We start from the raw sequence: 23,775 nt of genomic DNA on the forward strand, positions 1-23,775 counted from the left end.
ATAGAAAAGAAAAAAAGATGAGAGAAAAATCAAAGAAAGGTCAATAAGACCAAAACTGAGCTCTTCAAACCCTACTGAAAACTCACCTCTTGGGACTTCCTTGGGGTCCAGTGGTTAAGACTCCATGCTCCTAATGCCAAAGGCATGAGTTCAATACCTAGTCACAGAACTAAGATTCCTATATGCTGCACAGTGTGGCCAAAAATGGGAAAAAAACTCACCTCTGACAAAACTGATCCAAAAGAAGACAGAAAGAGAAGGCCACAAAAACAGTACTAGAAATGGAAAGGACTGCAATTCGTGGATACACAGTTGTCTCAGTACCTGCAGGGGATGGGTTCCAGGACTCATGTGAATACCAAAATCCACAGATCCTCGAGTCCTTTATATAAAATGGGGTTGAGCCCTCTGTTTTCATGGATGCAGATCTCATGTATACAATGGTCAACGGAATCAATATTTTTAATATTTTTCTGAAAAGTTAAACCAAGTTAAATCCTTTAAATATAAAATTTATCAAACTATAGTCAAAATCATTCATCAAGGCTGAATAAGGCAATCACCATTCTAGAAACCAAATCAGCAATCTTTTCCCTAAAGTTGCAAAGCCAAAGGATTGTAAAGGTGAGTTTGACCAAGTTTATAAGGGACAGATAATCCTATGTCATACCAACTTTTTCATGGATTCAAATCCAATTTTCATGGCTAGAATAATTCTGATATCAGAATGAGCATGGACAGTCCTAGGAAAGAAAATTATAGAGCAGTTTCCTCAATGAACATAAATGTAAAAATTCTAAATAATATATTGGTAAATTAACTCAGTAGTGTGGGTTAATACTACTGTAGTATATAGTATATACTATAGTATGGTATGTAGTTTAATAGTACTGTAGTAGTATGAGTTAATACTACTTCATTAAAGATAATAAAGCCTAACCTAGGAACTTTCATACTCTGTTGGTAAACTGTAAACTGACAGCACCACTTTGGAGAAGCAATTTGAAAACAGCTAGAAGAATATGTTAGAAGAGTTAGCTAGAAGTATTCACATGCTGTGACACAATTCCACTTCTAACTATGAAACCTGGATGATCCTTTTACACATGTATATACATAGACATAAATAGACATATATAAGATATTACATCATTATTCTTTAAAGCAAAATTAAAAAACTGGAAACAGCCTAAATGTTCACCAACAGGAAAACACATAGTAGCATAGTCATACACTAGAACAGTTAAAATGAATAGAACAGCATTTAGCAACAAAAATAAACCTCCAAAGCATACTGTCTAGTGAAAAGAATTCAGGATATCTACATGATAAAATTTTAAAAGTATCCACTAACACGGATGCATAAACATGTACATATAAAATACACATAAAAATGATGAACATGATTTATTTTCAAGATGAAAGAAAAGGCATTTGCAAGGGATACATGCTGGTTGAATTGTATCTGTAAGGCTCCTTTTAATAAAATCTGAGGCAAATGTGTGTAGAGGAAGAAAAACTAATTTTCTCTCTATCCTTCTAGGTCTCAGCTTAGACACTCCTGTAATAAATGACAGATTAATGGGAGAAAAACAAATAGAAGTTTAATCAGTATTTCCTATACACATGAGAGAGACCAGGAAACTATGGCCCTAGCCACCGCCTTAAATACTATCACTAACTAAAGACAAAAGAAGCTTTGGGGTGAGGGGAGGCCAGATGTGGAAGTTGATAAAGATTTTCTAGAAATTTAGAATGTTTCTTTTTCCTAGTACAGAGAGGGAGACACCCTTACAAGTGGAGATTTCCCTTATAAGTATAAACATCTCTTACAAAAAGAAAACATCTATCAGTTTTCAGAGCTTCTCCTCTGTCTGCTGTTTCTTAAAAAGCAACCAGCTCAAGGTAATCCTGATGCCAGAGACACATTTTAGAGTGACAGATTCTGCTCCCATATATATGGCTTAAGGTTAAAACTGGTAAAGCTGGACATCGCATGCATGAGATTTGTCTGTGTGCTTGAAATATTTCACAGTAATTACATTCTTTTTTAAACAGTAGCACAAGATATTTCACAAGAGGGACTCTTCTCTCCATGAACTTCTTAACCATTAGATTTTTTTTAACCTTTCAAAAATGCCCTGCAAATAATCAGACCACAATGTATATTAAGTGAGTAATGATTGGTCATTCAGCCTTCTTTCTCAGAGCACTGCATGTTTTAAATCAGAGAACTTGTTCCTTTCACTCACCATTCAGCACTATTAATCCACTTAATGCATCTCTAGACCAGGTATCCTGGTAGTCACTGGTGATTTTTGTTGCTCCAGGGAAAGGAGTCAGCTACTACCATCATTATGAAGAAAGTATTTCCGTTTTTCAAGTGCTTGAAGCAGAGGGAGTGTCTTTCTTCCATGGGTAGAAATCAAACATGAGTTTTGTTTGGCTGCGCTGTGCAGGATCATAGTTCCACAAACCTGTGCCCCCTGCATTGGGAGTAGAGAGTCTTAACCACTTGATAGCTAGGGAAGTCTCCTCAAAATCTAACATGAATTTTAATAGCCATGTCAGCTTTCACAGTCCTCACTTAAGTGACTGAAAAATGTTAGCTAACTGTTTTCTTCTCTAGGAACAGGGGCTAGGATATTTCAAAACATATCTTCCACTGAAAAAAAAATAAATTTGTGTGTATATACATTTTAATATATTATATATATATATACAAACATATAGAAAGAGTATGTGTATATATATGTATACATACTCTAAAAGTATGAAAAGGCTGATAGGATAATTAAAGACCAAAACCTCTGGAAAAGTGGGATTGTAGTGAAGCAAGCTATGCCAAAGTCTATGTTTTCTTGAGAGTGTTTGCAACCCTGCCTAAAATGAACTTTTTGGCAGACTTCATTGAATATAATATTCAGAAATTAAAACCCAAGCTCCTGTAGTGACAGCCTAATAAAAGATCACATTACATTAGCACCCCAAATGCTCTACCTTCAGAGTAAGGGTACACTTACCTGCACTCCTCTCCCCAGCAGGGACTGTAGGGATTGTCCCCACTGTGCTGAACAGATCAGGGAGACTCAATATAAAGGACTCATCCTAGGAAATGGACGATATATATGTAACTAAATCACTGTGCTGTACACCTGAAACTAACACAATACCGTAAATCAACTCTACGTCAATTATAATAACCAACAGTAGACATTAAGATATTGCACTACATAACAACTGACTGTATTAAGAAATTTAAGTAACTCTAAAAGTTTTTCTTAACTCATTTGAAACACACACACACATATCAGTTCAGTCGCTCAGTCGTGTCCGACTCTTTGCGACCCCCATGAATCGCAGCACACCAGGCCCCCCTGTCCATCACCAACTCCTGGAATTCACTCAGACTCATGTCAATCGAGTCAGTGATGCCATCCAGCCATCTCATCCTCTGTCGTCCCCTTCTCCTCCTGCCCCCAATCCCTCCCAGCGTCAGAGTCTTTTCCAATGAGTCAACTCTTCACATGAGGTGGCCAAAGTACTGAAGTTTCAGCTTCAGCATCATTCCCTTCAAAGAAATCCCAGGCCTGAATATATAATTAAGTTCAAATGAAACAGGGATTCATCACTAAGGATCATAAGCACATACATCATTTAATGTATTGAAATTATCAGAAATAACTCATAGAGTAGGTCTGTTTGCTGTTTAAAGACGAATAAGCTTTAAAATATCTGCAAGAATGTGTGGTAAGCCATACAAAGAAACCTAGAAGATTTTCTTTAAAGACCAAGTAAAAGTTTTAGAAATTAAAAAATCCAGTAACTGCAATTTAAATTTCAATGGCTGGCCTAACTGCAGATTAGGCAGAGCTGAGGAGAAAATTAGTGAATTGGTCAAATCCCATGGACTGTAGCCCGGCAGGCCCCTCTGTCCATGGAATTCTCCAGGTAAGAAAACTGGAGTGGGTAGCCATTCCCTTCTTTAGGGGACCTTCCTGATCCAGGGATCAAAGCCAAGTCTCTCACACTGCAGACATATTCTTTATCATCTAAGCCACCAGGGAAGCCTCAAGAATACTGAAATGGGAGCCATTCTCTTCTCCAGGGGATCTTCCCAACCCAGGGATTGAACCTAGGTCTCCTGCATTGCAGGCAGGTTCTTTACTGTCTGAGCCACCTGGGAAGCCCAGAATACAGTGAAATGCTGTATTAAATATACTAAAAGAAAATAACTTCCAAAAAAGATCAAAAGTGTCTTTTAAGAATGAGGATGAAATAATGAATCAGAAAATATATCATCAGCAGACTTCCACTAAAGAAAAATTTTAAAGGATGTATAGCCATCCTCAGTATCCATTGGGGACTGGTTCCAGGACTCAATGCAAATACCAGATTCTGTGGATGCTCAAGTCCCATAATCAGGCCTCTGTATCTGTGGATTCAACCAATCGTGGATCAGGCAATACTGCAGTATTTTTGAGAAAAATCCACATGTAAGTGGACCCACATAGTTCAAACCCCTGTTGTTCAAAGATCAACTAAAAGTACAAGAAAAGATACCCCAATGTTCACTGCAGTGCTCTTTACAATAGCCAAGACATGGCTATTGTCTTGATTGAATAGACGTGTCCAATGAATGTCTGAATAGAGGAATGGATGAAGAAGATGAGGTACATATATAAATGGAATGTTACTCAGCCATTAAAGAGAGTAGAATAATGCCATTTGCCACAACATGGATGGACCTGGAGATTATCACACTAAGTGAAGTCAGAGAAAGACAAAGATCATGTGATATCACTTACATGCAGAATCTTTTAAAAATGATACAAATGAACTTATTTACAAAACAGAAGCACAGACTTAAGAGAACAAATTTGTGGTTACCAGGGGAAAACAGGGTAGGTGATACACTAGAAGTTTTGGGTTGATGTGTATGCAGTATTATATTTAAAATAGATAACCAACAAGGACCTACTATATAGCACAGGGAACTCTGCTCAATATTCTGTAGTAACCTAAATGGGAAAAGAATTTGAAAAAGAATAGATACCTGTATATATATAACTGAATCACTCTGCTATACAACTGAAACTAATGCAACATCGTTAATCAATTACACTTCAATATAAACTTTTTTTAAAAAGTATAAGAAAGTACAGTTCAGATGGAAAACCCAAAATGCAAGAGATAATGAAGGCATAGAAAGTGTCAAGCATGTAAGTAAATCTTAAAGACTATTGACCATATTAAACTGTTATAATAACTGGTGTGATTTACAAAGATGATAGAATTTAAATATACAGTAGCAATAAGATATAAATCAGGAAGAAGGTAAACAGAGTTGATTTATTCTAAAGCCCTTGCATAATTTAGAAGGAGGGAAACATATAAACTTTATACTACAGTAAGTTAAGATCGCTTACTGTCATTTATTGAATAATCACTGTAAGAATGGAAATGAAATATATAACTTTCAAACTAGTAGAGGTGGAAATGAAATTATATGAAATCCTCGGTAAGTTTACAAGAGGACAGGAATTGGAAGAAGCATAAAAGAGGCAGGACAAAAAGATCAGACTACAGAAGACTGCACTGCTTCAGAAATGAATAATTGACAGCCACATGTGGAAGAGACTGATTCACCACACAAGCATAAATAACATTAAGGAAAAAAGACAAAAGTCACATGAAATATAACTTTTTTAAGACTAAAGAATATCATGAAAATTATCACAAAAGTCAAGGTGATTTAGGGGTGTCTGGGGTATCTGTACAAATTCTGGGTGGTAGCAACATAGGTATTGACTTTATAATAAGCCATTAAATGGCACACTTTTAAAAACGGTTTATATGTATGTTGCATTTCCAAAAAAGGAGAGTTTAAAACAAAGTTAAAGTAGCATGAGTGCATACCCCCCTGATCTAAACCATCCCCTCAGCAGTGTTTACTTCTTTCCTTCCGCAGACCATCATCCATGGGCTTGTTCTCGCAGGCAGCTTCCTGATGTACTTTGTGGTGTCCCTTGTGTACAATGCCATCTGCGTCACCTGCAACAGCCCCACCAATCCCTACTGGGTGATGGAAGGCCAGCTCTCAGACCCCACGTTCTACCTTGTCTGCTTCCTCACACCGGCCGTGGCTCTTCTCCCAAGGTTTGAGCAGGGGTGCTGTTTCCTTCCTAGAACTACCACTCTCCTCCATCAGCCATTCTCATAGCCTAAGAGTCAGGAGTTTGATCCCAGCTGGGATGCTTGAGGCTCTTGTGACAAAGGGAGGGAGCTAGGACAGAAAGAACCATAAATTTGGAGGCAAATAGCATGGAATCTGGTCCCAGGTCAGCCACAGAGCAGCAAAGTCACCGAATCTGGCATGGCCTCTGTTATGACACCTGTGAAATGAGAGTACTAATTTCTCCCCTCCTGCCATACAAATCTTGCTGTGTATAAAGAATCATTTTGAAAAGCTCTTGTAGTCCTTTATTCATCAGCCCAGGAGTCTCACTTTCAAATGCCTTCAGGGACAGGTAAGCAACGGCAGCAAGCCAGGTAAAGTACAGGCACCAGGGAAGGAACTTCTAAGCTTCAGCCTATCACTGCCACAAGGAAAAATCAAGATGAGCATTTCAGAGCTTTAGATTTTTCCCACAAATTTTAGAAATATCCAATTTTTAAATATTACTCAAATTTGTTAAAACACACACAGACTCATACACATACATACACCCTATATTAGCCAAATAAATCACTTCCACAAAGCGACAATTTCTAACCTTTCTAGTCTATAGCCTCTACAGTCAGCTTTTGAAAACAAAATGGCAACAACAATGCCTCACATGTCCTTGGAGTTTACTCTTGACACATGCTTTTCTATCTAGTTCATCATTTTGCTTTTTCAAAATCACCTAAGAAATTAGACAGAACTGTGGTTGTAGTCCCACTTGCTCATGGGACTGCTGAGGTCCCAAGAGGAACCAGAATGTGTCCACCAGCTCACCACCAATCACAGGGGGAGTCTGTTCTCCCAACTCAGAGGCCAATGTTCTATTCTCCAGCCCACACTCTATAGTCAGAGTATTTGGTGAACTTAATGATGCTGTACCCAAAGGCAAGACCTAGCCCCTCTCCATCCTCAGGATCTTGTCACTCTGAATCTTTACCATTATAAGCCATAGTCAAGAGGCCATCGCAACACTGTGGAGAACTTTTTCTAATCCAAAATTAGGCAGAAAGTCATTAGCACACTTTGGTTCCTTTAATGAGTTTGGCAGCATGCTTAACCTAGTTTGGGCTCCCTTTCTTCTTCCTAAGACACCTCAGAACCTTGACTTCTGATGCAGGGTTTAAAGGCCAAACATATCAAGATGACAAACACTCCTGTAAACTCAACCAATGGTTGGGTTCTAAGTATACACAGTCTCCCTGCTTGGCCCTTCCTGATCTCCACAGCCTTATCTCCCTAGTCCCTGCCTCAAACTTTGGGCTCCACATCACCGTGCTTCTTGGACTTCCCTGAAGTCTGCATGCCCTCTGGTCTTCCTGTCTGTGTTCATGCTGACCCTTCTACTCAAAACGTCCTTCCTGTTACCAGACCTCCTCATCCTTTGACATCATTCCAGGTGTGACCAATTCCTGAACCCTTTTGTGACTTCACCTACCACCCTCAAGCTGAAGCAGATCGTGTGTCCCCGTTACCTGGTTGTATCTGTCACTACCTTTATCCCACGTATTATCTGTTTTATCTGTTTGTCATGAACTCCTAGAAAGAAGTATCCTCGTTATCATTATATAACCCACAGTTAGCATAGTTCTCATCCCAAAGGCTGCCCTCAGAGATAAATGAGAAAAAAAGATGCTAAAGAAACAGAAAGATGAATAAAATAGGGCTCTTTCTCTCAAGAAGTCTACCATCCAGTAGACAACTCAGACATATAATACAGGTAAGAGGGAGTAGCACTAATCAAGGGCCCTGAGACTGAAGCCTGGGAGGCAAGTAAGCACAAGCCTCAGAGGACATATTTCCCGCCCCCTCTTGGGAGACAGATCCTGGGAAAGACCTTGAAGGTCCTGCCCTCCTTGGAAAAGGATATCAGGTGTCTGTGTTAAATGCTTTCATCCACACTTTTGGGGTTAAATATGGCTGTGATCACCTCTGACCAAGGACTGACCTCCTCTGTTCGGTGTCTTATTTGGGGTAGAGGAAGAGTACATCGTCTACAAAGAGTTCTGGTTCTTTGTCTTATTCTTGGTTAGAAGACACACTTGGAGCCAGAGGCTCCCAGATTGATAAGGATGGTTGAAAAGCACAGACATTCTTGGAAAAGACAAACACTCACCATTATATCTTGTTAAAGAGATGAGGGACAAGCTAGGGAAAGTTAGCAAATATTTTCTTGCCAGTTACCATAGCATGCAAGTTAAATCTCTGCTTATTCTAGATCATCATAAACTTGAATTCCTACTTAATTCTGTTTACTAAAAAAGGCAAAGAGATTTCCTTTGACAGCGAAAGGATTATTTTAATAGCTCCAAAGACTGTTAACTTATAACCTTGGAACGATTAATTTTTGTTACAGAAATCTACATGGCAGAATGTTTGCTGTAGAAAACTGTATTTGTTCACTTAAAGATGTAAGCTGTGTTTATAATAAGATTGATTTCATTCACCAAGCCTGTGATAATTAGCCACTAACCATGACCTCACTAATCATAGTCTAATTAATTCAACCAGTATAAAGGAACTGTATGATTCTCTTAAACTGAGAGCAAACTTCTTTTGTTTTATCTGTAAAATTACTAACACAAAAACTTTAAAACACAATGCAGCATAATTAGCTACACTAGGCCCTGGCAGTCCTTGTACACTTCATTTGGCTTCAGGAACACAACTCTCTCTTGGTTTTTCTCCTACCTCTTGTTTCCTCTGCTGGTTCAAAGATGACATGGTGTACGTCCTAGGTTCTTTTGTCTTCTAACTTTAGTTCTTTCCATAAACACAGCAATCGTTATTGTGAAGTTAAATGTCATTTTTCACAGATGAATCTCTAATATAAACTCCCAGCCCAGATCTTTCTCCAGAATCCCAGATACATCCTTCTAGCTACCTGTGCCTCACCAGCACTGGACATGCCACATCTGAGGAAAGTGGCAGACATCTATAACTTAATTCATGATCTACCTTCTATCACCACCACCCTCCCAGAAACATGGCTCTCTTCCAAGTTCGTTCCATCCACTGTTACCCATTGAGGATCAAGGCAGGCCCATGAGAATTATCCTTGACACCACCCACCACCACATGGCCCTCTCTTATCCATTGCCAAGACCTGATAGTTTGATCTTGTTAAATAGAATCCATCTGCTATTTCCATTTCTACAGCCACCACCATAGTGAATGAAAGTGAAGTTGCTCAGTCGTGTCCGACTCTTTGCGACCCCATGGACTGTAGCCTACCAGGCTCCTCTGTCCATGGGATTCTCCAGGCAAGAATACTGGAGTGGGTTGCCATTTCCTTCTCCAGGGGATCTTCCCGACCCAGGGATTGAACCCAGGTCTCCCACATTGCAGGCTGACGCTTTAACCTCTGAGCCACCAGGGAAGCTACCACCATAGATAGATTATAATTCTTTCATTCCAAATTATTTCAATAGTCTATTGGGTTTACTTCAATCCATCATCATCGTGTCAAAGTGTGATCAAATCATGTTTGTAACTTTCCAAGGGCTTGCCAAGGCCTTTACAATAATGTACAAAACCCAAGACATTCCCCACGGTCCTTGCTTGCTCTAGCCTTACCGACACCTGTGACCTCTCACCCCACTCCTGCCCTCAGTCTCCACATGGCAGCTATCATGCCCAGAATCTGGCTCTCACCCCCTCTTTGCCTGGCTCCCTCCTGTGCATCCCTCAGCCCTCAGCTTTATTGTTTCCTCCTCGAAGAAGGTCTCTAACATCAGATCGTGTGTGTGACACACTCACTGTTCCCGTGGCTTCTAACTCTGGTTCCTGTGCTTTCTAACAGCTAGAATCCTGTCAGTCTGGTTCACAGCTTAATCCCTTGGGGCTTGGCCCATTGTAAGAACTTGACAGTTATTTGTTCACTCAATGCACAGAGAAGGAAATTCGTAGCTTGGGAGAAATGTTTAAACTGTGGAAATTCTAGTTTCCGGGCAAAAGTTGAGTGTTTCCTGAAAAACAAAGGCATGGCCACCTGTACTGCCTCCCTGAGTGAGACGAGAAAGAGTGAGGGAAAGTTTCTGATTCCATGGGATCTATTGTGGTCTTCAGAGACCCCTAATCACATTGAGGTCATCCAGAATCTTTTAGACATAATAGAAGGATAAGAGCGTCTATGCTTGTAAGGCTCTTAGAAGGTTTAAAAAAAATTAAGGATTATTTTTGGAAAAGAACTTAGATGTCCTCTGGTCCAGTTGGATTACTTTTTATTTTTTAATTGAACTATAATTGCATTCAGTTCAGTTTCTCAGCCATGAACTGATGGGACTGGATACCATGTTCTTAGTTTTCTGAATGTTGAGCTTTAAGCCAACTTTTTCACTCTCCTCTTTCACTTTCATCAAGAGGCTCTTTAGTTCTTCACTTTCTGCCAAAGGGTGGTGTCATCTCCATATCTGAGGTTATTGATATTTCTCCCGGCAATCTTGATTCCAATTAGTGCTTCATCCAGCCCAGCGTTTCTCATGATGTACTCTGCATACAAGTTAAATAAGCAGAGTGACAATATACAGCCTTGACATACTCCTTTTCCTATTTGGAACCAGTCTGTTGTTCCATGTCCAGTTCTAACTGTTGCTTCCTGACCTGCATACAGATTTCTCAAGGGGCAGGTCAGGTGGTCTGGTATTCCCATCTCTTTCAGAATTTTCCACAGTTTATTGTGATCCACACAGTCAAAGGCTTTGGTATAGTCAATAAAGCAGAAATAGATGTTTTTCCGGAACTCTCTTGCTTTTTCCATGATCCAGCGGATGTTGGCAATTTGATTGCTGGTTCTTCTGCCTTTTCTAAAACCAGCTTGAAGATCTGGAAGTTCACGGTTCACATACTGCTGAGGCCTTGCTTCGAGAATTTTGAGCATTACTTTACTAGCATGTGAGATGAGTGCAATTGTGTGGTAGTTTGAGCATTCTTTGCCTTTCTTTGGGCTTGGAATGAAAACTGACCTTTTCCAGTCCTGTGGCCACTGTTGAGTTTTCCAAATTTGCTGGCATATTGAGTGTAGCTCTTTCACAACATCATCTTTTATGATTTGAAAATAGCTCAACTGGAATCCCATCACCTCCACTAGCTTTGTTCACAGTGATGCTTCCTAATGCCCACTTGACTTCACATTCCAGGATGTCTGGCTCTAGGTGAGTGATCATACAATCATGATTATCTGGGTCATGAAGCTTAAAGCTCAACATTCAGAAAGCGAAGATCATGGCATCTGGTCCTATCACTCCATGGGAGATAGATGGGGAAACAGTGGAAACAGTGTCAGACTTTATTTTGGGGGGCTCCAAAATCACTGAAGATGGTGACTGCAGCCATGAAATTAAAAGACGCTTACTCCTTGGAAGAAAAGTTATGACCAACCTAGACAGTATATTCAAAAGCAGAGACATTACTTTGCCGACTAAGGTCCGTCTAGTCAAGGCTATGGTTTTTCTTGTGGTCATGTATGGATGTGAGAATTGGACTGTGAAGAAGGCTGAGCGCCGAAGAATTGATGCTTTTGAACTGTGGTGTTGGAGAAGACTCTTGAGAGTCCCTTGGACTGCAAGGAGATCCAACCAGTCCATTCTGAAGGAGATCAGCCCTGGGATTTCTTTGGAAGGAATGATGCTAAAGCTGAAACTCCAGTACGTTGGCCACCTCATGCGAAGAGTTGACTCATTGGAAAAGACTCTGATGCTGGGAAGGATTAGGGGCAGGAGGAGAAGGGGACGACCGAGGATGAGATGGCTGGATGGCATCACGGACTCAATGGAAGTGAGTCTGAGTGAACTCCGTGAGTTGGTGATGGACAGGGAGGCCTGGCGTGCTGGGATTCATGGGGTCGCAAAGAGTCGGACACGACTGAGCGACTGAACTGAACTGAAGATCTCTTTTGTACAGTTCTTCTGTGTATTCTTGCCATCTCTTCCTAATATCTTCTACTTCTATGAGGTCCATACCATTTCTGCCTTTATTGAACCCATCTTTGCATGAAATGTTCCCTTGGTATCTCTAATTTTCTTGAAGAGATCTCCAATCTTTCCCATTCTGTTTTCCTCTATTTCTTTGCATTGATTGCTGAGGAAGACTTTCTTATCTCTCCTTGCTATTCTTTGCAACTCTGCATTCACATGGGTATATCTGTCCTTTTCTCCTTTGCTTTTTGCTTCTCTTTTCACAGCTGTTTGTAAGGCCTACTCAGACAGCCACTTTGCTTTTTTGTGTTTGTTTTTCTTGGGGATGGTCTTGATCCCTGTCTCCTGTACAATGTCACAAACCTCAATCCATAGTTCATCAGGCACTCTGTCTAACAGATCTAATCCCTTGAATCTGTTTGTCACTTCTACCGTATAATCGTAAGGGATTTGATTTAGGTCATACCTGAATGGTCTAGTGATTTTCCCTACTTTCTTCAATTTAAGTCTGAATTTGGCAGTAAAGAGTTCATGATCTGAGCCACATATAGAGACTTCTATTTCAGAGTCCACTACAGGCAGCTTGGCAGGAGAGAGGAACCATAAGTTAACCATCAGGGAGATCTGTCAACTTCTCAGGAGACCTTAGGAAACCCAGCTCATCATTTGGGGCCTCGATGGTATCGTCATCTAGCAAATAGTGATAATGTACTGATGCTGTGAAGTTGGCATAGCCCATGGATTCAAGAAAAGAATATGTATTGGGAAACTACTTTAAAATTATTAAGTTCCACAAAGATTTGACACTTCAAAGCAAGTAAGTTTGCCTAAATTAGAACAGCCCAGAAATAGAATGGCCACATGCATTGTAGGAGAGAGGAAAGCATCAGAATCCAGGGCACTGGGTCCTGAGCACACCTCAACCACTGTTTGGCTCTGGACAAATCATTCAGTTTCTTAGTGCCTCCAGATCCATGTCTGTACATAGTAGGAAACAAAAGTACCAACTTTTGGGGATTTGGGGGAGAATAACATGAGTTATGTGTATAGTACATAACAAAAGTTAGCTGTTACATATTGTTGCTGAACTCCCCCAGTACCAGAAGTGCCTGGACATAGATTTGATCCATCAGTTAACAGAGCAGCAAAGGGGATCCTCCGCTGGGTAGGGACTTGGATTCTAAGGGTCCTTTCAATGCTGAAATTCAAGAAGTCAGAAGTCACAAAATATCTTTATTCTGTTATTTCCCACCAGGTACTTTTTCCTGACTCTACAAGGGACATATGGGAGGTCTCCAATCCTAAGAGCTCAGAAAATTGACAGACTCCCTGTGGACAAGAGAGAGCTGGAAATCCAGAGCTGGAGAAGCCACCAGAGGCCGGCCACCATCCCTGGAGAGGCCCATCCCACCAACCGTCTGGGGTCACCTGCCTCAGGTCAGAGCTTCAGAAGCAGCTCCCCAAAGAATCTGAGCCCCGCCGAGCGGAGGTACAAGGAGGACTGGGTACTGCCTGGAGAGAGATGCAGCAGAGACCACACAAGGGACGACCCATACTCAGGGGACTCCTGGGCTAAATTCTCATCTGGGGAGCACCTGCTCTTGGAGCCTAGTAGGATGGTGGCGTCCGGACAGACTAACTCGAACCGGCCCTTCAGCTGGGGCAGCCACCGCCGATCCCAGAGCTCACTGACCATATGAGGGGCCTACAGACATCTGTACACACTCAGAGGAGGCCACCTGATCAGTGGCTTAATTAACCGTGACTCTTCCTCCTCAAGGAGGAAAGAATGTGCCAGGCTTACTCTCTTCTCCCCACCCTTAGAGGATGTGCTGGCCCAAGGGGTTTAACAAAAAAAGAACTGGAAATCAGTCAACCTCTAGTTTTGTCCTGCTGCCAGGCAGCACATCTTGTAAATGGTTTTTTATAAGGAGGTTATATTTCTATTGCATTGAGTTTTTTCATTCTTTAGCCTGGAGAGATTCTCTGACCCTCTGGATAATGACAGCCTACAACCCAATGCAACTGGGTTGCATCAGATTCCAAGATGCCAAGAAGTGTCTTGACCCAGCCAATCTCTCAAGATCTGGAAGTTTCTGGCCTTCTCAAACCATCACCTCATCCCTTAGTGCCAAGAGTCCAAGTTTCAGAAGTCTCATACACACAAGTGCCTCATCACAAGAGTATCGCAGGAACGGTCATGTCAGGGTTAACATCTCTTCCATCCTCAGAGTTGGGTCTGCTCTAAGCCAAAGAAAAGCACATCTGAAGATTACAACCAGATTTGAACTCAGAGCCACAGACACTTCCAAAGGTGGTAAGGCCACCGCTAGTGTAAGAGCAGCAAGAAAACAAGCATGTGAAAGTGAACAGGTGCACCAGTAACCCCATGCTTTAGCTAATAGGCCACATGTCCCACGGTCTGGGGAATCCACCAAGAGGACATAGGCAGCACTCTTCTTTAAGATATGTATTTTATTTATTTTTAAATAAAAGTATAAATATCCCCAAGTTCTCCAAAGTCTGCCTTACACCATTTCCCTTTAAGGAAAAACCTATATTAGTACCGATTGTTGCTAAGCAAAAGAAATCCAAAGAGAATTTTTCCTCTTATCAAAACAAAGGCAAAAAGAGCATTCAGCATTTGTTTTGCAGCCAGTGGTTAGAGGTGCAGCCTACCTCTACCCAAGCATTCAGTGGCACTGCCAACCTCCTTCCCTGGGAACTGCACAGCACCTCAGAATCAAACCGCCATGGCTTTGAACTCTGTCTGAGCATCTGTGCCTTATCTCAGTTTATTTTGTACATCTGTTAGCAAGATGTATCCTAAGGTAACTGCTTCTTTGTTTATACCATTTCAGCTTATGAAATTTTTCATAGTAACGCTCTACTTTCAGACTGCAAGGGAAACCTGTACCCATCCTCATTCTGCTCTCAGAAAAGGCAAACTCCAAGATCAAACTTTTGCACAGCTGCACCCAGAATAGACAACCCAGATGAGAGAGCAACTCTGAGCCCAAACAACAGCATCTGAAAGAGTAGAACCAATGTTAAACCCCATTCATCCAGAACATTACAGGCTTCAGCTGAATAAGGGAGAGCCAGAGGAAGTCTCACTTCACAGGAAAAAGAAGAATTACATAGACAACTTGTATGGAAAACAGTGTTGGGGTAAAAGAATGGATGATAATATTCTAATGCATTGTCAAGAGAAGCGAGCTCTACAATGGGCAAGGATAGCCTGTCCAAGGATAGCCCAGCCTTTTAAGGTGAGTACTCACCTTAAGGTGGTACCTAGATACTGAGCAAAAAGTATTGATACAAGGGTGGAAACAATTGTGGCAAGTCACAGCCACCCCATGAATTGACATCACTTGAATAACTTCTTAGCAAAAGCACCCAAATGAGCTCAACAATCAAGCCAACAGATGGCAGAGTGAGCTGGTCTCCTGACCATCCTGCTGGCAAACCTTAACTGGAAGGGCCATTTGGGGCATCATCCTGAGTCAATACACTGAATCTCTCTCACTGACTTTGCCACATAATGGCGCCAGCTCTGGCCAGCTGGTGGGGCTTCAGGGAATCCTTCATGAGGACAGCTCGAAGAAGAGCAGGTGAATGTATCAGGCAAAGCAGTAATAATATAAATTGTCCCAAATGAGGGGACTGAGCCAAAGCTTGGATCTCAGGATCCTTCCTTTTCCTTTATGATTCCTGTCCACTCCTGAAAGCCAGATGAGACAGGTGGGACATTTCAGAAAAGAACAGAGTAGTGGAAAGAGCACTGCCCTCAGGAGATGGAGATGTGAGCCTTTTCTCTGCCCCATATTCTCTAGGAGCCAGGAGCATTGACGTAGCATGTTTCCCCTGCCCTGCCTCCCAGACTCAGCATAAGGATCAAGTAAAAATTACATGGGGTTGTTCAAACCCTTTGAAAGCTGTAACATCCTTGATAATAACACAGGGATTTTTATTTGAGAGCTAAGAGGAAGCAAAATCATGGAGAAAAGTTGAGAAAATATCACCTGTACATAAATGCCAAAGCATACCGGACATTCTTATCCTGCTCTCTCTCTTGCGTGACCAAGCATCCCAGTTTGCCTGGGCTTTTCCCAGTTTTAGCACTGAAGGCCCCACAGCCTGGGAAATTCCTCAGTCCTGGGCCAACCAGGCCAACTGGTCACCTACTCTTACCCTTTTTTGTGAAGCAAACCAACTGTGTCCGTCCAAGTGCCATCTTAGGGGAAAAGGTTATAACAACTATTGCTCTGTAACATAATGCTAATGATTGTAATTAATACATTTTTATACATTCATGACCTTTTACAGATTGACTGGGAATATATTATCCTTTATTAAAAGAAAAAAATAAACACGGTTTCCCATCATTGCCTACAGTCTGAGTACTACTGCCCCTCCATCTTTCTTGACATCCACTCATTCATCCATCCATTTATTGATCCAATAAACCTCTGTTAAGCCCCTACTAGATGCCTGACAATGCGCTTGGGGTTGTGAGAAACCCATCTCTTTCTTAAAGAAGCCCATATCCTTGTCGGACAAAGGGTATCAGGAAGATAATTGATCCAACAAAGACTGTGACACAAACCTAAACAGCTGTAAGAATTAGAAGCAGTATACACAACCCCCTCCCCCACCTCCTCTGAAACTCCAACCTGGATCATCTCCTCTTCCTGGAAGCCTGACACCAACCTCAAACTCATACTGATTAGGTGCCTCTTTTCACCCATTCATTCAACAAACACCAAGTGAGTTCCCACTGTACACAGCAGTGTGGTGGGTAGCAAGTATTCAGGCCCAGCCCTTGCCCTCAAGGGATTTAGTCTAGAATGGGACCCAGACAATATTCTAGGAATCAATAAATGTGATAATGATGCACAATGAAATGAAACAAGAATGGAAAGGATGGGAGGCAGGAGGTCTCAGGGTAACCAGAGAAGGCTTTTTCAAGGAGGAGACCCTAACCATGAAAACAAGGTACCAGGGAAGCACCATTCTGAATGGAGAGAATTAAGGATGAAAGCCCTGAAAAAGGTACAGTTTGATATATAATAAAGGAGGAGGAAGGAGCAGGGGAAGGAAGAGGGAGAAGAGGAGGAGGAGGAGGAAGAAAAGAATGGAGGTCACTGGGACTAGAACCCAGAAAGCAAGAGGAAGTGCCCCATGATGATGTTGATGGTAACAACTATTCACTTATTGTGTGCTAGGCGCAGATCTAAGTGCATATTATCATGTAAACCTCACTGCAACCCTTCAACGTAGATACAGCAGTCCCCCCTTACTCAAGGGGATTATATTCTAAGACCTGCAGTAGATGCCTGAAACCACATGTAACAGTGAAATATAAATACATATTTATAAAATATATATATAATATAAATACACACACACTTCCCTGGTGGCTCAGCTGGTAAAGAATCCGCCTGCAATGCGGGAGACCTGGGTTCAATCCTGGGTTGGGAAGATCCCCTGGAGAAGGGAAAGGCTACCCACTCCAGTATTCTGGCCTGGAGAATTCCATGGACTGTGTAGTCCATGGGGTCATAAAGAGTCAGACACGGCTGAGTGACTTTCAGTTTCACTTTATACATACACTGCTGCTGCTGCTGCTAAGTCGCTTCAGTCGTGTCCAACTCTGTGCGACCCCAAAGACAGCAGCTCACCAGGCTCCCCCGTCCCTGGGATTCTCCAGGCAAGAACACTGGAGTGGGTTGCCATTTCCTTCTCCAATGCATGAAAGTGAAAAGAGAAAGTGAAGTTGCTGAGTCGTGTCTGACTCATTGCGACCCTGTGGACTGCAGCCCACCAGAATCCTCCATCCATGGGACTTTCCAGGCAAGAGTACTGGAGTGGGGTGCCATCGCCTTCTCCGTTATACATACACACACAATGTTTTTACCTATACACAGTTACCTATGATAAAATGTATAAATCAGGTTCAATAAGAGAATATCCAAATTGCTGGCATCACTACTGGTGTGTGCTGGAGCCATTATTAAGTAAAGTAAGGGTCTTTGGTCACAAGCACTGTGATACTGGGACCACTGATCTGAAAACCAAGACCAGAGCATGCTGAGCAGTGGGGTTGCATATGCCACGTGGACATGCTGGACAAAGAGACGATTCATGTCCCAGTGGGAAGGTATAAGATTTCATCAAACCACTCACAAAAGCATGCAATTTAAAACTTATAAGTTATTTCTAGAATTTTCTAGTATATTTGGACCAAGATTGACAACAGGAAATTGAAACTATGGACAGGAAAATCATGGATAAGGAGAGGCTACTGTGCTGTTCTCTCCTATTTCAATCAGCTTCTGCAACATAACCACCCCAAAACTGACTCACATCCTCACGATGCTGCAAGTGGGCAATTTGGGCTGGGCGGCTGGGGTCTCCTTCCACACTGCCTCACACCCTCAGTGGCATCAGCCAGCCTTGTTGCCCGGCAACAATGTCCTGAAAGAACAGAAACCACAAAGAACTTGGCTCAGAACTCAGCAGAGTAGTTGGAAAGATCACCCAGCAGAAATTTCCATTCTGCACAGAGAGCCCCCAAAAGAAATCAATCACACAGGAGTGAATTCTTCCAGGTAGCCAGCAAACCGATCCCCAAGGCATCTGGGATAGGTTCCCTGGATGAAGGAGATGGGACTGGGATCTGGGGTGGCCCCCCAGGCAGGCAGGCCTCAGGAGGGCCTTAGGAGAGGAGAGCGCTCAGCCAGGACTCCACGCCGCCCACACTGAGGATTCAAACATTTTCAGATAGAAGCTAGACGGGAGCCTTTCTGTTCCAAGGCGTGCTGGTGCCACCTAGCATCTGGCGTTGGCGGAGGAGCTGCTGCACCTGAGGCACGGCTGCATTCCTCCTGCAGCCAGAGCAGGAATAACACGACCTGGGAGAGCTGAGCCGGAAGTCAGAGGACAGACCTACCCCTCCAGCTCTGCCCACAGTTTATGCTGTGACTCTGGACAAAGCTTCCCCAAGTTTCAACCTCTAAGTGAGGTTCACTCAGACTCCCCAAACGCTCAGGACAGGAACTGGACTGGTTCCAACATCCTGTGATTCTAAAAACTATTTTGGGGAGGCTGGTTACAGTAAGGGAAGGACTCCTGGTAAATCAGTTCACTACTGGTGAAGTTGTTTGAGTCTTGTGCATGTGCACCCCACACCCACACGAAGATACCACAGGGAAGCAGTCTGTGGTCTTCTCTGATGCAGTCCCAGGGCTTGGCACATGGCAAAGCCCAGCAATATGGTAACTCTTGCTGTTGAGGAAAATCATAGATGGGGACTGGTCTCGGGGTGAGTATCAAAGCAGGAGGGCAGCAACCATTTGGGACAATATGGATACCCTAAGCCTCACTGAGGCCCCAGGTTGCCTTTCTTAGCTTAGTAGGTACTAAAGACTTGCAAACACCCAAGGAAGGGGCAGGGCAGCGCCATTTCAGCTGTCAGGAGGGAGCCTGAGGCGGGACGCCTCTCCTCACCGCTGTCAGCTCACTCCAAGCACTAACGGAGGGACAGGAAGGAGCTTCACTCTCCTGTAACCCCCATTAGTACCTCCATGCTTCTCCATAAACACAACTGCTTACTATATAAAATAAAACACCAGACAAGCTCCAGTACCATACACACCTCTGCCCCATGCTCCTCCTCTGCCCACATTTAAACAGCCACCAGCTCTCCCCTGACTCTCAGGCTGCAAGAGGAGCCAGCTCCTCACAGGTCAGGCTTGGGAAAAGGTGATCTCAGGCATGTGAGGGATGCTGACCTGGGAGGCACCAGGGAGGCACCTCAGAGCCTTCTTCAGATCCCAGTGCAACAAAGGGAGACTGCCTGACAGACACTTGACTCAACTTTGAGGAAAAGTGATTTTTCTTCCGTGTCATGAGCCCTTCCTATCCAAGCTCACTTATGTCCCCACAAGATGAGGTGGGAGAGATTCCTGTAGATGTGGATGACAAAACTCAGATGATTGATAAGTGGCTCTCCCCAGGGTCACCCCGTGATTTGGAGTTAGAACAGAGACTGGAATTGGGGTTTCCTGACACTCCCCAAGGAGGACTCTTCAACCAACAGCAAGAGATTAACTGGCAGTCCTTTCCAGGACTGCTTGGACATTTAAAAAAGAGAAGAGTAACCCTAAAGGGTAAAATTTAAAAATATCAGATGACACAGCAGGTGAGCCAGCCTAGATCTGTTTGACTATGGAATCAGTCCAGAACTCTCCATATCACCGTGTTTGTGAAAGGGCAGCCTAGGGGTGAAGGGTGGGCCTCTTCCAGTGAGAAGTCACCTCTGAGTTCTCTGGTCCTCTGAAGCCCCCCCAACTGCAGCTTCTGAGCCTCAAATCTTGCCTTTAAAAGAACTCACATTCTCCTTCCCGTCTCTCCAACACACACACAAAGTAGCATTTGTCCCTTTTACTGGATGCAAAAGACAAAAGTGTAAAGAGAAGCGCATGTTTGCTTTCCCCATTTGTTACAGATTAGCAGGACTTCCCTTGTGGTCCAGTGGTTAAGAATCTGCCCTCCACTGCAGGGGATGCGGGTTTGACCCCTGGTTGGGGGAACTAAGATGCCACAATGCCTCAGGGCAGCTAAGCCTACACACAACTGCTGAGCTTGCACGGCTAAGCCTGCAACGCCACAACTCTACTCTGGAGCCTGCATGCCATGCGCCACAACGGAAGAGCCCACACGCCGCAATGAGGATCGCCCATCCCACAACCAAGACCCAACGCAGCAAATACATACATAAATATTTGCAAAGACTATCAGGGAGACTGAGCTTTCAAGAAGAAAGTACAGGGAACTTAACGCTTGCTAGGTTTCTAGTGAAGTCGTCCTCTTTTTAAAGAGCACGGAACCAGAGAGGGATACAAGGCCGAAAGAAGACACGTGAACTTGCTAGAGGTTGAGAGTCACCGCTGCTGCCCTCAATTGCCCCTGGTGGCTAGAGGACAGTGACTAGAAGATCTGTTCCATGTTGAAAATGGAACCTCTCAGGTACCCGTGTACCCTCAATGGGTAATTTACCAAATGGGTCCATGGTGCCCTTCCAACCAGGTCCTCAGGTCACCCTCCTAGCCTCACCATCCATCAACTGGCTCAGGATAAATTGGAGGATGTCATTCAGACCACAATATTAATGAACATCATGACCTAATGTGAGATCCCATCTTGTTAATTCATCTATTTTATCAGCAGTTTGGGGTTAAAACAGAAGCAGCAGCAGACACAGGAGTTCTTCATGCAGGGTGGTAAGGCACAATAGGAGATGAATACCTTTGGCCAAGAGGCTGTTTCTTTAAAAGACCCTCACATCAACCCTTGCCTACACATCAGACAGCTCTTGTACAATAGGACAAATGGAATATATACCCTTTTTTTTTTGTTCCCTGTGGATAACAAACTGGCTTTCTTGTCCCATTTTAAAGTTGGATAAACTGAGGCTCTCCCCAAAGTCAACAGGCAATTATGTGGCCAAGAGCCAAGATTCAAACCCAAGATGCCCAATTCTGGGGCCCAAAATGTCAACCTCTAGGGCTTCATTCCTTCTACAACCCACTGAAAAAGCCCTGAATGAATTTAGAGACAAGAGATCTGGTTCCGAAAACTACAAGTTTCTTACTGGGAAACTTTTTTTCCTCTTATTCTCTGTGTATGAAATAAAGAGGTTGGCCAGGAGATTTCTCAGGTCTTTACATATTTCCAAATTGGTGATTCGCTTCTGGAAGAACATGTACTCATTTGACTCCTAAATGCTCTTGAAGCTTTAACTCAAGCTATCAATAAGAAATCTTTTTTTTGATTTGATGTGTTTGAAACCAGGCCAATCAGCTCTTCGAAAGGATAATTAAAGGGCTTCCCTTGTGGCTCATTGGTAAGGAATCCACCTGCCAAAGTAGGGGACTTGGGTTTGATCCCTGGTTCAGAAGACCCCACGTGCCTCAGAGCAACTAAGCCCATGAGCCACAACTACTGAGTCTGTGTTCGGGAACCTGGGAGTGTAGTGACTGAAGCCCACAAGACTAGAGACGGTGTTCCACAACAAAAGAAGCCACAGCAATGAAAGACTGAAACCTCAACTAGAGAAAAAGTCCGCACAGCAGTGAAGACCCAGCACAAGCGAAAATAACTAACTAAATAAAATTTACTGACTAGCTAAGTATTAGCAACCCCACAGTTGGAAAGTGGGGGACAGGGAAAGTTAGCAGGTGGCAAGGAAGGAATCTGAAGGATAAGATACTAAAGCCTTGGACTGTGTGGATCACAACAAACTGGAAAATTCTGAAAGAGATGGGAATACCAGACCACCTGACCTGCCTCCTGAGAAACCTGTATTCACATCAAGAAACAACAGCTAGAACTAGACATGGAACAATGAACTGGTTCACAATTGGAAAAGGAGTACGTCAAGGCTGTATATTGTCACCCTGCTTATTTAATTTATATGCAGAGTACATCATCCAAAATGCCAGGCTGAATGAAGCACAAGCTAGAATCAAGATTGCTGGGAGAAATATCAATAACCTCAGATATACAGATGATACCACATTTATGGCAGAAAGTAAAGAACTAAAGAGCCTCTTGATGAAGAAGAGAGTGAAAAGCCTGGCTTAAAACTACTCAGCATTCAAAAAACTAAGATCATGGCACCTGGTCTCATCACTTCATGGCAAATAGATGGGGAAACAATGGAAATGAAAGACTTTATTTTCTTGGGCTCCAAAATCACTGCAGATGGTGACTGCAGCCATGAAACGAAAATACATTTGCTCCTTGGAAGAAAAGCTATGATGAATCTACATAGCAATTAAAAATCAGAGACATTACTTTGCCAACAAAGATTCATATAGTCAAAGCTATGGTTTTTCCAGTAGTCATGTACAAATGTGAGAGTTGGACCATAAAGAAGGCTGAGCACTTAAGAATTTATTCTTTTGAACTGTGGTGTTGAAGAAGGCTCTTGAAAGTCCCTTGGACTGTAAGGAGATCAAACTAGTCAATCCTGAAGAAAATCAATCCTGAATATTCATTGGAAGGACTGATGCTGAAGCTGAAGCTCCACTACTTTGGCCACCTGATGCGAAGAGCTGACTCATTGGAAAAGACTCTGATGCTGGGAAAGATCGAAGGCAGGAAGAGAAGCGGATGACAGAAGATGAGATGGTTGGATAGCACCACCAACTCAATGGACATGAGTTTGAGCAAGCTCTGGGAGATGGTGAAGGACAGGGAAGGCTGTCATGCCGCAGTCTATGGGGTCACAAAGAGTCAGACACAACTGAGCGACTGAACAACAAAGGAGATAAGAAAGAGCCATGTGCTTGATTTATGCCCCAACTCCTGAGCCAGGCATTCACTGTGCCCCCATTGCCCGCCCATGACCTTCCTCACCAAGCTCAGAGCCTGCAACTGAGGCAAACAGGTTTCTTGCCATCCTAAACAACCTCTGTGCCTTTGCCCAGGCCACATTCTCTACCTGCTCAAAACCCAAAATTCAAATTCAGATCCCTCAACCACTTCTTCCATAAAGATTTCCCTAGTCATGGAACTTTCAAATCTCTTTGCATACCATTTACAGAACTCAATACAGACTCATCTCTA

At 42.9% G+C, this 23,775-nt stretch overlaps 1 protein-coding gene across 1 annotated transcript in view; it reads left to right on the forward strand.

Annotated features, from left to right (window-relative positions):
* ATP10B (ATPase phospholipid transporting 10B (putative)) overlaps positions 1-15,766 on the forward strand; it is a 325,005-nt gene extending 309,239 nt beyond the window's left edge. The window contains exons 22-23 of the mRNA XM_040239470.1: positions 5,972-6,159; positions 13,394-15,766. Coding sequence (XP_040095404.1) covers positions 5,972-6,159; positions 13,394-13,838 — 633 coding nt within the window. The 3' untranslated portion in view covers positions 13,839-15,766. The remainder of the gene's footprint in view (positions 1-5,971; positions 6,160-13,393) is intronic.
* The last annotated feature ends 8,009 nt before the right edge of the window (positions 15,767-23,775 follow it).

Source organism: Oryx dammah, unplaced genomic scaffold (assembly GCF_014754425.2).
Source record: "Oryx dammah isolate SB20612 unplaced genomic scaffold, SCBI_Odam_1.1 HiC_scaffold_5, whole genome shotgun sequence".
In the NCBI taxonomy this organism is placed as follows: Eukaryota; Metazoa; Chordata; class Mammalia; order Artiodactyla; family Bovidae; genus Oryx; species Oryx dammah.